We start from the raw sequence: 12,860 nt of genomic DNA on the forward strand, positions 1-12,860 counted from the left end.
GTGTAGGACTCTGAATAAGGGCTGTGAAAAAAAATTCCTTGTAAATTTTGCACACATGTGAGATTGAATACTCTTGCTAATAATTGCTTGATTCAAGAGGGAGGTACTTTTTGAATATTTCTGAACCAATTTCAAAGCTTGTTCACTTTGCCTGCCTTCTGCCTCCCAAAGCCATAGCAATAACAGATTGCTGATACATAGGAATCATCCACAAAACCATCAGTTGTGGACAAATGATACAACAATGATTGTCATCTCTTTGCAACCACAGAAAAACTCTGTGTTGGAAGCACAGCATAATAATGCTGTGATACATGATACAAAAGAGAATAGGAATAACAAACCTTTTACTGTTTTAAGTCTTTTTTTAAAATATAAATTCACAGACTTTTTCCTGTATTTTTATTTGTGTTCAGTTCATGAGGAGTAGTTAAAGTCAAAGAATAATATCAGGAAGATTATCTAGGAAAATGTGTGAGACTTGATCATTTTACTGCATGTTGGCAAACAGACATGCCGATGCCACTGTACTAGCTTGTGATGATAAGAACCCCTCTGTATGGTCTCTCTGCAGATGATTGACATGCTCTACTTCGTGGTGATCATGCTTGTTGTTCTAATGAGTTTTGGAGTAGCCCGTCAAGCTATCCTGCATCCAGATGAAGAGCCTTCTTGGAGACTAGCTCGCAACATCTTCTATATGCCCTATTGGATGATCTATGGAGAGGTGTTCGCAGACCAGATAGACCGTAAGAGTAGAATTCATAGTAAGATTCTGTTTCCTGTTTATGAGGCAGATGATCAGATCCAAATTAATTTATTTTTTTTTTTAATTTGGAATTAGAGTGGTTTTGTCGGTATGATTAATTATTCTTGTCTTGAGGGTTTTCTTGTGACAAACTCAGGAGACTGAGAACTTTCTGTTCCCTGCCTGCATGTCCTGTCTCTCATTGTATGTCCCAATTCAGTTAACAGTGAGAGCGATCTGGAATACTTACCTATCAGAGAGTATAACAGTATTAAATGTTCTGTTTACTTCCAGGAATCAACAGAGATCATTCTTAAACTTCTCTTTGAACCAATGTTTTACTAACAGACAATTCCAACAGAATAAGAAAAAACTAAATACCTTATACAGGAGACAAAACTATACATACCTTTTTATCTCCAGCTCACAGCACAAACAATGAGCTAATACATTCTTACTAACATCTATCTACTTTCCAGAAATCTTTCAGTTTCATAAATCACTCATGTTCTTCTTTTCTACATCTTTGGAAAAACAAAACAATAAAGCTGCTTGATTAGCTTTGGCTGTGGAAATAGCATTTCTTACACAAAAGCTGCACAGATTAAAATAAAATGTGTCTTAGAGGAGATGGACGCTGTCATGTTACTGATAGTTTTTTGTTAATATTCAAAATTTGTACAGATGGTTAAACATGGAGCTGGCGTCCTTTAGTATGTATTAGAAGAGTTTGGCTGTCTTCTTTACTCCCCACCACTGTTGGGTGTAATCTCACCTTGGTAAGATCTCTCCTGAGCCTTCTCTTCTCCAGACTAAATTGTCCCAGTTCCCAGCCTTGCCTCATTTGTCAGGTGCTCCAGTCATCTTAAACATTTCTGTGGCCCTTTGCTGGATACTTTCCAGTACTGGGGAGCCTGGAACTTGACACACCAGTCCAGATGTGCTTTCACCAGGGCTGAATAGAGGAGAACAACTACCTTCCTCAACTTGCTGGTAACTTTTCCTAATGCAGCCCAGGAAGCTTTTCAGTCTAGTTCACTCCATTTAGAAGATGCCCATGGGCAAGAGAACAGTGGTATTCAACAGCAACATATTCTTTAGCAATAGGGAAGACTGGCTGAGTTTCTTTCAATAGTGTGATTTTTCTTACGCTCACCATTTAGGGGTTGGCGAGCAAGTATCCGTACTGCCATTAAAATGGGCTTTAATGATATTGTACTTTAATAACAGCAGTGTCATGGCTATTAATGGAAACAGAGCTATTCAACAGAAACAGCTGGCAGACTCAAAGTCAGAGTGATTCTTAAAATAATAATAAAAAATCAGGAGGAAATATTCCATAATAGCTGAAAGAATGATCTAGTGTGGTAACTTTGAGTTGTTTTGTGTTTGTGGTGACCGCCAGTTTTGTTAGTTGCCTGAAATATCTTGTAAGTTTACATGATCATCTGCCATCAGCATTTTGTGATTTATTTTAATATCATGAATTTGCTGCCTTGTGTAACATTTGGAGAACACAATGTGAAAAGGAAATGGCAGAATGCCGTGCAGTTCTAACTAATGCATTGTTTCTAACCATATGTCTCCACTGTTACGACATTTAAGTTGCTTATCTTTTCATGGTGACAAAACTGTATTTTCAATCATCTTTCTTGGTTTCTGTTTTCCTTATATTATTCTATTGTTTTCTTTCCTTCTCTCCCTGCCTCCTTTCTTATTTTGTTCCTTTGGAATGCCATTCAGTCTATGCCATGGAAATCAATCGTAAGTCTCTGTGGAGAGCTGATTATCTCATTTAGCTGAATACATTCATTTATCTTTTTCTTCACTAGATCCTAGGTATTCAGTAGATATCATAATTATAGGGCTTACCCAATATTCACATGTGAATTGTTTTTCTCCTGAAATAGTTTCATTTGAAAACAAGCAGAGGAAAAACATCTTAATATATGTTGCAGATCAGAAGTTTTGGCCAAGCTTTTGTAATTAATATCATGTTATAAATAATTACCTTTGATTACCTATATAGTAGTGTTTCTTTAGCAGCACTTTCATTGATCCATGTGAGTAATACTATGATTCATTTGACCTCCCTTTTTATACTTTCCTTGTGATAAACAGGAAAAATGTAGGTCTGATCTTTGAAAAGCAAGTAAAATATGTTGGGATTAATCGTAGACTAAATATCTATTTTCTTCCACAGTAAGTAAGAATAAAATGTTGTCTAATATTTGAAAGTATTTTTCAGGGGACGTTGGATTTTTTTTTTTCACTTTCAGAAAGCTTCAATAAGCTGTTTTTGCCTAGTCACATAAATTAAAAGTGTAATGAACTTATTGTCAGACTTAGTATTCATTAAGGGATTTCAGCAAAGGAACCTGTGGTTGATAAACGCTCTACCTAATACAAAATGGTTCCATAAAAGAGCTTAGCCTTGCATTTGAAATTAGATAGGCTGCCTCCGCACTTACAGACAGAACAAACATGCTGCATTTACCCAAACTCCAAAAAAAGTCCTTACTCCAGAGAGTCTATGTATTTTGTGAGGGGAAAAAAAAAATCCATTTGGAAAGGAAGCTACATTACACAGTAAACTCGAGGTCACTTTCATGTTCACTATTACAGGAAATTATTTTTGCATGGTGTAGTTAGAAGCAGACTTTGGAATAGAAATTATACATACTTTCTACTGGAAATAAATTGGCAAAATTTATTTAGTTTGGTAAATTTTATGTGTGTGTCATTATTAAATAAATGTGAATTCTTTTCTCAATTGTCAGGCAATTTAAATACCTTTCCTGTTTTTAATTCAGCTCCTTGTGGAGACAATCTTTACGATGAGGATGGTAAACGCCTCCCTCCATGCATACCAGGGGCCTGGCTCACTCCAGCTATTATGGCCTGTTACCTCTTGGTGGCAAATATCCTCCTGGTAAACCTGCTGATTGCTGTCTTCAAGTATGTAAATGATCATGTACTATCTTTACTTTCTTATTGCCAAGATAAAATTTCTGTGGGAGTCCTTCAACTGATTTTGCAAGGGTTTGCATTTGCACTCAGAATCTAATTGCTCTATGAACATGACTGGCAAATGTTTGGAATGGTTCATACAAAGAAAGAGCATAGGACAGGTTACTACAAATTTGCCAGCAATTGCAGTAGTGTGTATGCAAGAATCTGGCTATCGTCAATCACCGCCTAATGGAATATGTCAGGCCTCAAGATTGCTTAGTAAAGATGATAACTGAATCCATGAAACCTGCTACATAAGTGATGGAAGCCCATACAACCATTAGCAAACATGATTCTACTATAGTTCTGCAGAATGAAAATACAAGCATCAAAAGCAGAAGGCATTTCTACTATCACTGCATCATCTGGCTTCTTTTTTCTTCTTGCTTTGCTTTTAATTTAGGATTAAAAAGAAGAGAGGGTTTTGTAGAGTTCTTACACCACCCATGACAGGAGTGTATATTGCCTTGAACCAAGAGAAAGGATGGCTACACATCATCAAGATCTGTGGCTACATGTGTGGCCAGTACAGGCAACATGCAACTGTGCAAATTCTTAATGTTATTCCATAAACCCATAAAATCCATACTCCAGAATTTGCTGGAGTAAAACTAAATGCATTTCTACAGCCTGTGCTTTCTGCCAACAGTTATGTTGCATGCTTTTCCTATCATCATCTAGGGATTAAAAAAAAATAGGAACAATTGAAACATGTACTTGCTACTAACATTTTCCCATAACACCAACTGAGAAAAGCAGGTGATTCCATTTGGATGTCCGTAAATATGCAATGTTGCAGGGCTTGCTGGCATAGGTGATGGGTATCACAACCACAAAAATAGTTCATTTTGTGCTCAGAAATCTACAGCTCACAAAGCCTGTCTTTCATTTGATGTATGTAGCTTAAAAGGTCACGAATTTTAAAGTGCTCAAATGCCAGTCACATTGCTAGGGGAAAGGGGAAGTATCTTACAATGGTAGCTATTATTGGCTGAAGAGACCAGGGAATCAGCAGTTTGGGAAGTAGGTCATGCTGTTAACTCCTGCCATCCTAGCATGGTTACAGGGGGGTGAGACCTAGCTGGGGAATTCCTGCTATGCTGGAGACACAGAATGAAGTCAGATTGTCAATTACCAGTGTAAGTAATCTCATGTATGCTTAGCCAAAAGAAACTAGGAGCTATGTGTACTCAAGAATTCTCTGTTTTTGAAGAGATTTTTTAACTGTTTTTGTGATGGTAAATTTTCTAAAGCACAGAAAGAAAAGAATTGGATGAAAAAGTAAAAAGACGAGTGCCAATATCATCCTTACAGAAGTGAACTGTCCTAGTATATTTTAAAATAGCTTGAAAAGCTTCATCTAAGACACAGAACACCCAAATCTTCTCTCATAGTTGGCATTTTATAACCTTGAATGTTGTCGTCTCTGGATTGAACAGTGTCCACTTTCTACTCCTTCATATCCCCTGAATTACAAAACAGAATGTCTTTATAACACACCCCGTTTTGGTGTAGAAATGATGAAGCCATAGCTTCCAAGGACAACGTGTTTTAAAAGAGTATGCACAGTGTTTTCAAATCAGAAGTCTGAATGAACAAAGTTTGAATTTAGAACATTTTGTGAAAACTTGAGAAGTGTTTTATGTAGGTCAAGCTGATTAGCATGTTAAAAGAAAACTGTGATTCTTCTGGGTTTAGCATACAAAATACCTTTCATGGATTTAATACTTTGTATAATATCAAATACTGGAATGTGTTAATAGAAATACTTACTTTATAACTAAGCCCCAAAAGACCAATTATATGATTCATAAATTGTGTAAGTTTCTTTTCACTGACAGATAAAGCACTTTATACAGTAGAAGCAAATAGTCTAAGATGATGACTATTTTGAGTGGTGCATAAGAGATACAGAGCACCTTCTGTTCTGCTACCTTCCAAAGGAGTAATAATATCATGAGTTCAGGTTCATCATTAGTTCAGCAAGTTCAGTTGCATCAACTAAGAAGTGAACCAAGCAAGTCATGTGGCTTCATGTTGTTATTTATATATTTATTTATTTTCTACTGTTATTCTTGCTTAATGATAAGTAAACTTAGGGGCCTAATAGAAACTGTACCTATGTTCCCTTTCAGCAATACCTTCTTTGAGGTAAAATCAATATCCAACCAAGTCTGGAAGTTCCAGCGGTACCAGCTGATTATGACATTCCATGACAGACCTGTCCTCCCACCGCCGATGATTATCTTCAGCCACCTGTACATAATCATCAAGAGAGTCTGCTGTCGCTGCAAGAAGCGTGAAGGAGACCAGGATGAGCGTGACAGAGGACTGAGTACGCAAGGAATCTTCTCTAAATTTAGCTCTTTGCACCATATTAGCAGAAAGCAGTAGCTTTTCCAGTGGTGAACTATTAATTTTGTTCGCATTGACTGTCCAGTGTATTTGCAAAGGACAGTATGGGACAAAATTGATGTGAAGTTAACAGCCGTTGAGTTCCTTGGGCTCTTAAGATTACGAGATGCAATGCTGCTTAATGAATGCTTTCTTTAACATACTTCAGCATACGTGGCATCCACTTAATCTGGTTTTACCAAGTTCTAGTAAAGTTCATACAATGGAAAGGGGATATAGGAAACTGAGAGGAAGGGATTACAGTTCCAAATGTCATCTGTAGTGTCAACTTTGTGATTGTGAGCAATGTGTCCAAGAGCATACCCACTTTCTCCATGTTACACACCTGCTATTTCACAGGAGAACAGTGAGGATTCTTCTACTAACACACTCTGCAATTAAGTAATTATCTTTTGCACAGTATGCTTTTGATTTAAAAAAAGGAAATAAGGGCAGAAAAAAAGAGGAAATGTAACAGTCGCTACAGATAAAAGGAGACAAATCTGAATAAAGGATAAAATGTTCCCACGAGCTTATGTTTCCATTGGATTTTCCTACATGATTTTAAGTTTTTGAAGCTCTTATCCGAAGAATGTCTGGAAAACAATGTTATATCATGTTACCTGTTGCCTTTAACTGTCATTCTTTATGGATGATACTTGAATTAAGGAACAATCAAACTGGCAGAGATTGCTCTAGTCTCAGCCTGTAAAATCTGTTGACTTTGTTCAACATGTAGCACTATTATTAGAAAGGGTAAAGGTCGCTAAGAAAATACAGCCCTTAGTGGATGGTTGTAGAAGCAGATAATAGTCATAATGCCTTCAGGGCTATAGCCATCTTTGGCGAAGTGCTCATTCCCTGTTTACAAAATCATCTGTTCTGTTAGTGCAGACATAGAATCTGCAGTATCCATATGTCCAAAATAATCTGTTAAATTGGATTTAAATTGACAGAAGTTTAGGAAAAGGAAACACATTTCCTTCTTCTGTTTTATGCAGAGTTATTTCTGAATGATGAAGAGCTAAAAAAACTGTATGAGTTTGAAGAGCAGTGCGTAGAAGAATACTTCCAGGAAAAAGAGGATGAGCAGCAGTCATCTAATGATGAACGCATCAGAGTTACCTCTGAAAGGTACCTATTAAGAAAAGAAACCAAACCACTTACCTGGAACAGTGTATTGCTTTTTGTGTCCTCGTTATAACTGAAGTTTAGATAAAGTAGACTTATGATCTCGGAGAAACCCCCACCATATCAGAAGGTGATCTGAATCCTAGGTAAATGTCAATGCAGATGCATCTCTCACAAGAACAAGTTTTTTGTTGTTCTGATGGCATGTCACTAAGGCTGCTGGTTTGGTTAGCTTCATTGTAAGAACGTTTTTATTCAAGGTGGTTTTTTCCCTCTCACCCATCTGAAGATCACAGTTACACCTCAGATTCCACTTGAGAAAATCAGTACTTGTTAAACTTTTTAAGCTACATTCCCTGACAATGAGAACCTTCTCCTGCTTTCCTGTAGGCCCTCCTTAGGTACTGGAAGGCTGTGATGAGGTTTCCCTGGAGTCTTCTCTTCTCCAGGCTGAACATCCCCAGCTCTCTCAGCCTGTCTTCATAGGAGAGGAGCTCCAGCCTTTGATCATCGTTGTGGTCTCCCTTTGGACTTGTTCTAATACGTTCATGTCCTTCTTGTGCTGGGGGCCCCAGAGCTGAATGCAGTACTCTGAGTGTGTCTCACGAGAGCAGAGTCGAGAGGCAGAATCACCTCCCTCAACCTGCTGTCCATGCTTCCTTCGATTTCTTACGAAGTTGCTCTCTGAGCTGTTTAATTCCCTAACGGATAAATATCTTTCTGTTGAAGGGAGGCAATTTACATCTTGCAATATTATTTGTGAAGTTTGAGAATAGAGAAGTAAATGAAATCTGCTAAGTGTTACCAAGTCATTTCTATTGCACTATTTCTCCATGGCAATTTGTCAAAATCCTAGGTATTGTACCAGAGAATAAAGCGTGGTTGCTAAGCCTCACTGATTCACTATGGTCTATAGTCACAAAGCAGATTTGCATATTTCTCATGGCTTCCTGCTCCAGATGCTTCATCATTTTTTGTGTGTAAGAGCGAAAGAATGTTAATTTCATTTCCACAGTTGATTTACTAGTATATGATCTCTAAGTCACATTCTAACACCTGGCTTTTTTATTCATTCTTCTGGTACCATAATTCCCGTTATGATATAAATGATAAAAGAAAATGGAAAAAAAAGTGTTTTTTTAATTGAATTTTTTAAATTGAACTAAGTAATTCTACTCCCTTCTGCTCTGATACGTAATTGAAAGGTATTTCAAGAGAGAAAGTAATCCCATAAACACTAGTGCGTGTTCCCTCTTCCACAGCCACAAAACCTGTTCTGCAACATACCTTGATGCTATTTTAAGTCATCCTGTGAACATGTCATTAGAAGGTATTTTTGATATAATTAATTGATGCATTCACAACTGAATGTGAAGAGGGTGGCACACTCAAAGAGGAATGTAATGGTAGTTTCTCCCAAAAGGGCTGCAACTCTTGTACTTTCCTGGCATGTAAATAAGGGCAAAATTCAAATAGCCCTCTAATATGGTATAAGGAAAGCATGGATAAAAAGAAAATGAACAAGTACTATGCTACACAAAGGAAAAAATAATGATGTATAATGATACATAGCACAAAATTCTGTCTTTAGAAGAAATCAGTAGCTGGGGGCATATAACAGGTTACTGCACCATCCCACCCTTTCTGTTTTATGCCTCCTCTTTTGTACCCAACAGAGTTGAAAATATGTCTATGAGGCTAGAAGAAGTGAATGAAAGAGAACACTTTATGAAAGCCTCTCTCCAAACAGTTGACCTTCGACTCTCTCAGTTGGAAGAACTCTCTGGTCGGATGGTGAATGCTCTTGAGAAGCTGGCAGGTATTGACAAGTCTGAGCTGACATATACGCGTTCACGGGCTTCATCTGAGTGTGATGCTGCGTATCTCCTGAGGCAAAGCAGTGTCAACAGCTCTGATGGCTACAGCATGTATAGATACCACGTTGGTGGTGATGAGTTAACATATGATGACAGTACCACTCCTATGTCACCAGCCATAGGATTGTGTAAAAAAGCCCATTCTGTTGGTACAAAACAAGATGGAGCAGACCCAAGGATGCTGGTTCGAGAGAACCAGACCAGTCTCCATTATACCTCTAACGCTAATGCAGTCAACCCATCAGATTACAGTAGATCTACATTAGAAATTGAACAAAATGTTTCCAGATGCCACTCTGGTTCGGGTATTTTGGGGGATGAAAACCAAGGGATTTTCAAGAATGATGAAACGGTTCCTCGAAGTATAAACCAGATGGATGTTGTTATCAGCAGACAGTCAGTACCCAAACCAGATTTTCAGAACACTCAGTTAAAAGTAGAACGGACTAAGTTAGAAGCAACGATCTCTTATCCCTTGGACAAATCAAAAGCAATGCGCTATTTTCCTCCTGAAACATTCAGTGCTTGTCAAACCACTATGATGAAGTCGAGGAGCTTTATATTTGCAAGAGGCGGAAAGCTGGTTGGAGGAGTTAACAACTGGACTACTGAGTATAGTACCATCATGGATCAGGTATGCCCTTCTACAATTGAGCAGTGGGCCACAGAGTGGAAATACGAAGTTGAGCAGCAGCTTTCTCAAGAACATCCTCCAGAGTACCCTGGTTTTGTCTCTGAAGCAGAAAGGCACGCAGAGCAGAAACAGTTACAGATGGACACAGATGATGACAGCGATGTTGGTGAAGCAGGTATTAGTGCCTCTTACACGTCTGCACCTGCCACTGTCAAGGCTCAGAAGGAGAACTTACTATCAGTAAAGGCAGACAGGACTTCTGGGTTCCCATCAGTACGGTCCAAGAGTTTGCACAGCCATTCTCGGAAAGCCAAGTCTGTAAAGGACAAATTAAACAGACCAGGACACGCCAGTAGTGTAACTAACTTAGTGGTCGCATTTGGCAGTGCAATGGAAGAACAGAAAGCTAGGCAAGAAAATGCATCCACAGAAACTGAGTGTTGAAATGGTTTATGGCCCCTGTTTTATCAACAGTCAAAAAAGGAGCATGGCTAATTGAACAAATTATGGAATTTTTAATGAATTTCTACAGAAGAATTTTGCATATGTTTGTTTCTTTTCATTTTAGACCTGCTAGATACATGTTCTGTTCTTAAATAAGTGCAGTGGGTCAGGTGAAGGGGAGATACATACTCTCTCAGGGGCAGATGTAAAAGTAGGCACAGTCCACAGATGCTGAGAGCTTAGATCTTCCTTTGTTCTATTTCCACTTCCCTCGTAAGCTTACTTACTGATAGACTTTATATAAAAGCTCTTGAAAGGACAATACAATCATGAAATAATTTAGAAAATATTTTTTCTTCTTTATCAGAAGACTTCTTAAATTGCACAAATTTTTAACCAGCCTTAGTTTTTATCCTGATTTATGCAGCTGGTTTCTTTCTGGCCATTATGTTTTCCAGATCAAAACAAAATTGTTGACTGCATGGAAATATTGTGCAGTTCCCTTTCACTTCTGATTTCTTGCATGCTTCTTAGCAACTCTTTCAGAAAGGCAGAACATAGCAGTTTCTATCCAATAAAATAGAGCTGAATGGAAAAACACAGTTGTGTTTTGAAAAACCTGACCTGGAAAGCTATGTGTAAACATATTCTTGACCCATCTTTGAACTTCAGTTACCATGGTCTGCTTTCAGGATCATATCTGTCCCTGCCCCAAAGCATGCTGGCAGCCTTAAACCGTTGAAAAACAGTGATTATTGTTTCAAAATGCTTTGGGAGATTATAAGTATATAAAGTGTAGGGAGATTTTAATAATGTGAATCCAAGATCTACATTAGTGTTTTGTATAAGAAGGGATTACAATGGAATCCCATGTAGAGAAAAAAAATGGCGTTGTTAAAATGCCTGCACTGGAGAAAAAAACAGAAAAGGTAGTCTGATTAGGTGAGATCAAAATGTAGCCAATCTGTGTTGGAAGCAAATCTACTGTGACAAATTAGTTATTTAATTTTGCAAATTCAATATGACAGCGCACAAGGAGCAAGAGTTCCTAGGAGTCAGTCTAAACAAAAAATAAATTCTACAGTTGAGAATTTCTATATATTTTCTTGAGTCAATTTCAAAAAGAAAGTTCAAAGAAAATAACTCTCTCTACAGAGCATTTTCTATCCCTCAACAACTAAGAGTGGAAATCCACATCTGTAGTTACAGTTTCCTAGCACGCTTGTCTCAACAGTAGGTTGAAAAACCTACATACTAGGTTTTGATAGTTTTCTTCATAATAGTATGATTTTTTATTTGCCTCATTCTTCTCTGTTACCTTTTAGGAATTTCATTTTCCCAAATACTCAGCACCTCTTTCTGCAGGAAAGGCTTGCCAATGAACAGACAGGACAGAAAATGAGTTAAAGCTATGTTACTTGTTCACAGAATATTAGTCCAAAGTTTATGCTTAATTCATTAACAGTTAGTACTTACACATACACTATTTTGAAAAAACAGAATTTCTTTTTGTCCCCCACTATCAGCTCCTCAGTATGTATGTCTCTGTCTGTTCTTTGGTAATGCTTTTCTGTTTTGAAACACAGAGATTGATGGAAGACTTTAGAATGCATTGATGGCATCATTTTTTTAATATTTGTATTATATTTTCATACTCTACAATTACACTGTGAAGTATTGTTACCATACTGCATGATCATGGTAACTGCATAGACACTTCTGAAGGTTCAGTCATCATTTACTATAGCTTTTTGCCAGCTTGGTCTTATGAGCATGTTTACTGGTTTCACTGTTGCAGAACAGTGTTGACATTTTGCTTTTCATGAGGGCTTCTTTTTTATTCAACTTTAGGGAACATGACATTCTGTAAAAACAGAATGACATTTGAAATTGTTTCACTTCCTTGTTTACTTCTGTGTTACCTTTCTATGCAACTACACAGCCATTTTGTATGCGTGGTTCAGATATCCTGCAATTTGCCAATGCCTTTTATTGTTTGCCTGCACACTCGCCAGGAACTGATTTATCATCAAACAAAGGGATGCAGCTTTTCAGCACTTTGCTAAACAAGCAGTATGCATTGTGGAACACAGTACAGTGTGTTGCATGTCTCTTGTTACATTGTGTTTATAAAATTTGAGTTAAATCACGCTTTGTTTGACCAGTCTTTTTTTATCATTTGCATTACAAAGTTATTAGGTGACATGTAGTTTTCAAACAAAAACATTTTACCTTTGTATTTATTTTCGTACTTTGTGTAAATCATTTATAAAGAAATCTTATGAAAAAGATGTGAAATGAATTCAGTATACCAAAGTGGCCATGGTAAGGATATCAACTCTTTATTTACCTGTTTCTTCTTATGCAGTGAGTGGGCTGAACATTTTCTAAGTGAAGTTTCTTTTTTAACATTTGTCAGTAATTTTCCATGAAGTTCTGTATCCGTTTATGACTTCATAAGGCTTTGATGCTTTCTGTGCTCTTGGATAGCATGAACTGAAATGATAACCCCTCTGCCATTAAATGTGATGTAACTACACTGACCTTTGGCAGAGTTATTTTAGACGTATGGCCATTTTAATAAGATTTAAATATGGCTCTGTATGTACATAAAAGACTG

The 12,860-nt window shown here is 37.4% G+C and overlaps 1 protein-coding gene across 7 annotated transcripts in view; it reads left to right on the forward strand.

Annotated features, from left to right (window-relative positions):
- TRPM1 (transient receptor potential cation channel subfamily M member 1) overlaps window positions 1-12,493 on the forward strand; it is a 138,089-nt gene extending 125,596 nt beyond the window's left edge. For 6 of the 7 annotated variants that reach the window (XM_048060046.2, XM_048060053.2, XM_048060054.2 and 3 more), the window contains 5 exons: window positions 575-767; window positions 3,562-3,706; window positions 5,896-6,095; window positions 7,156-7,288; window positions 8,962-12,493. In XM_048060046.2, the coding sequence (XP_047916003.2) occupies window positions 575-767; window positions 3,562-3,706; window positions 5,896-6,095; window positions 7,156-7,288; window positions 8,962-10,240 (1,950 nt within the window). In that variant the 3' untranslated portion in view covers window positions 10,241-12,493. The remainder of the gene's footprint in view (window positions 1-574; window positions 768-3,561; window positions 3,707-5,895; window positions 6,096-7,155; window positions 7,289-8,961) is intronic. The other variant, XM_067003937.1, reaches the window with a different exon arrangement.
- Window positions 12,494-12,860: the final 367 nt, after the last annotated feature.

This window comes from Anser cygnoides, chromosome 11 (genome assembly GCF_040182565.1).
Source record: "Anser cygnoides isolate HZ-2024a breed goose chromosome 11, Taihu_goose_T2T_genome, whole genome shotgun sequence".
Taxonomy (NCBI): Eukaryota; Metazoa; Chordata; class Aves; order Anseriformes; family Anatidae; genus Anser; species Anser cygnoides.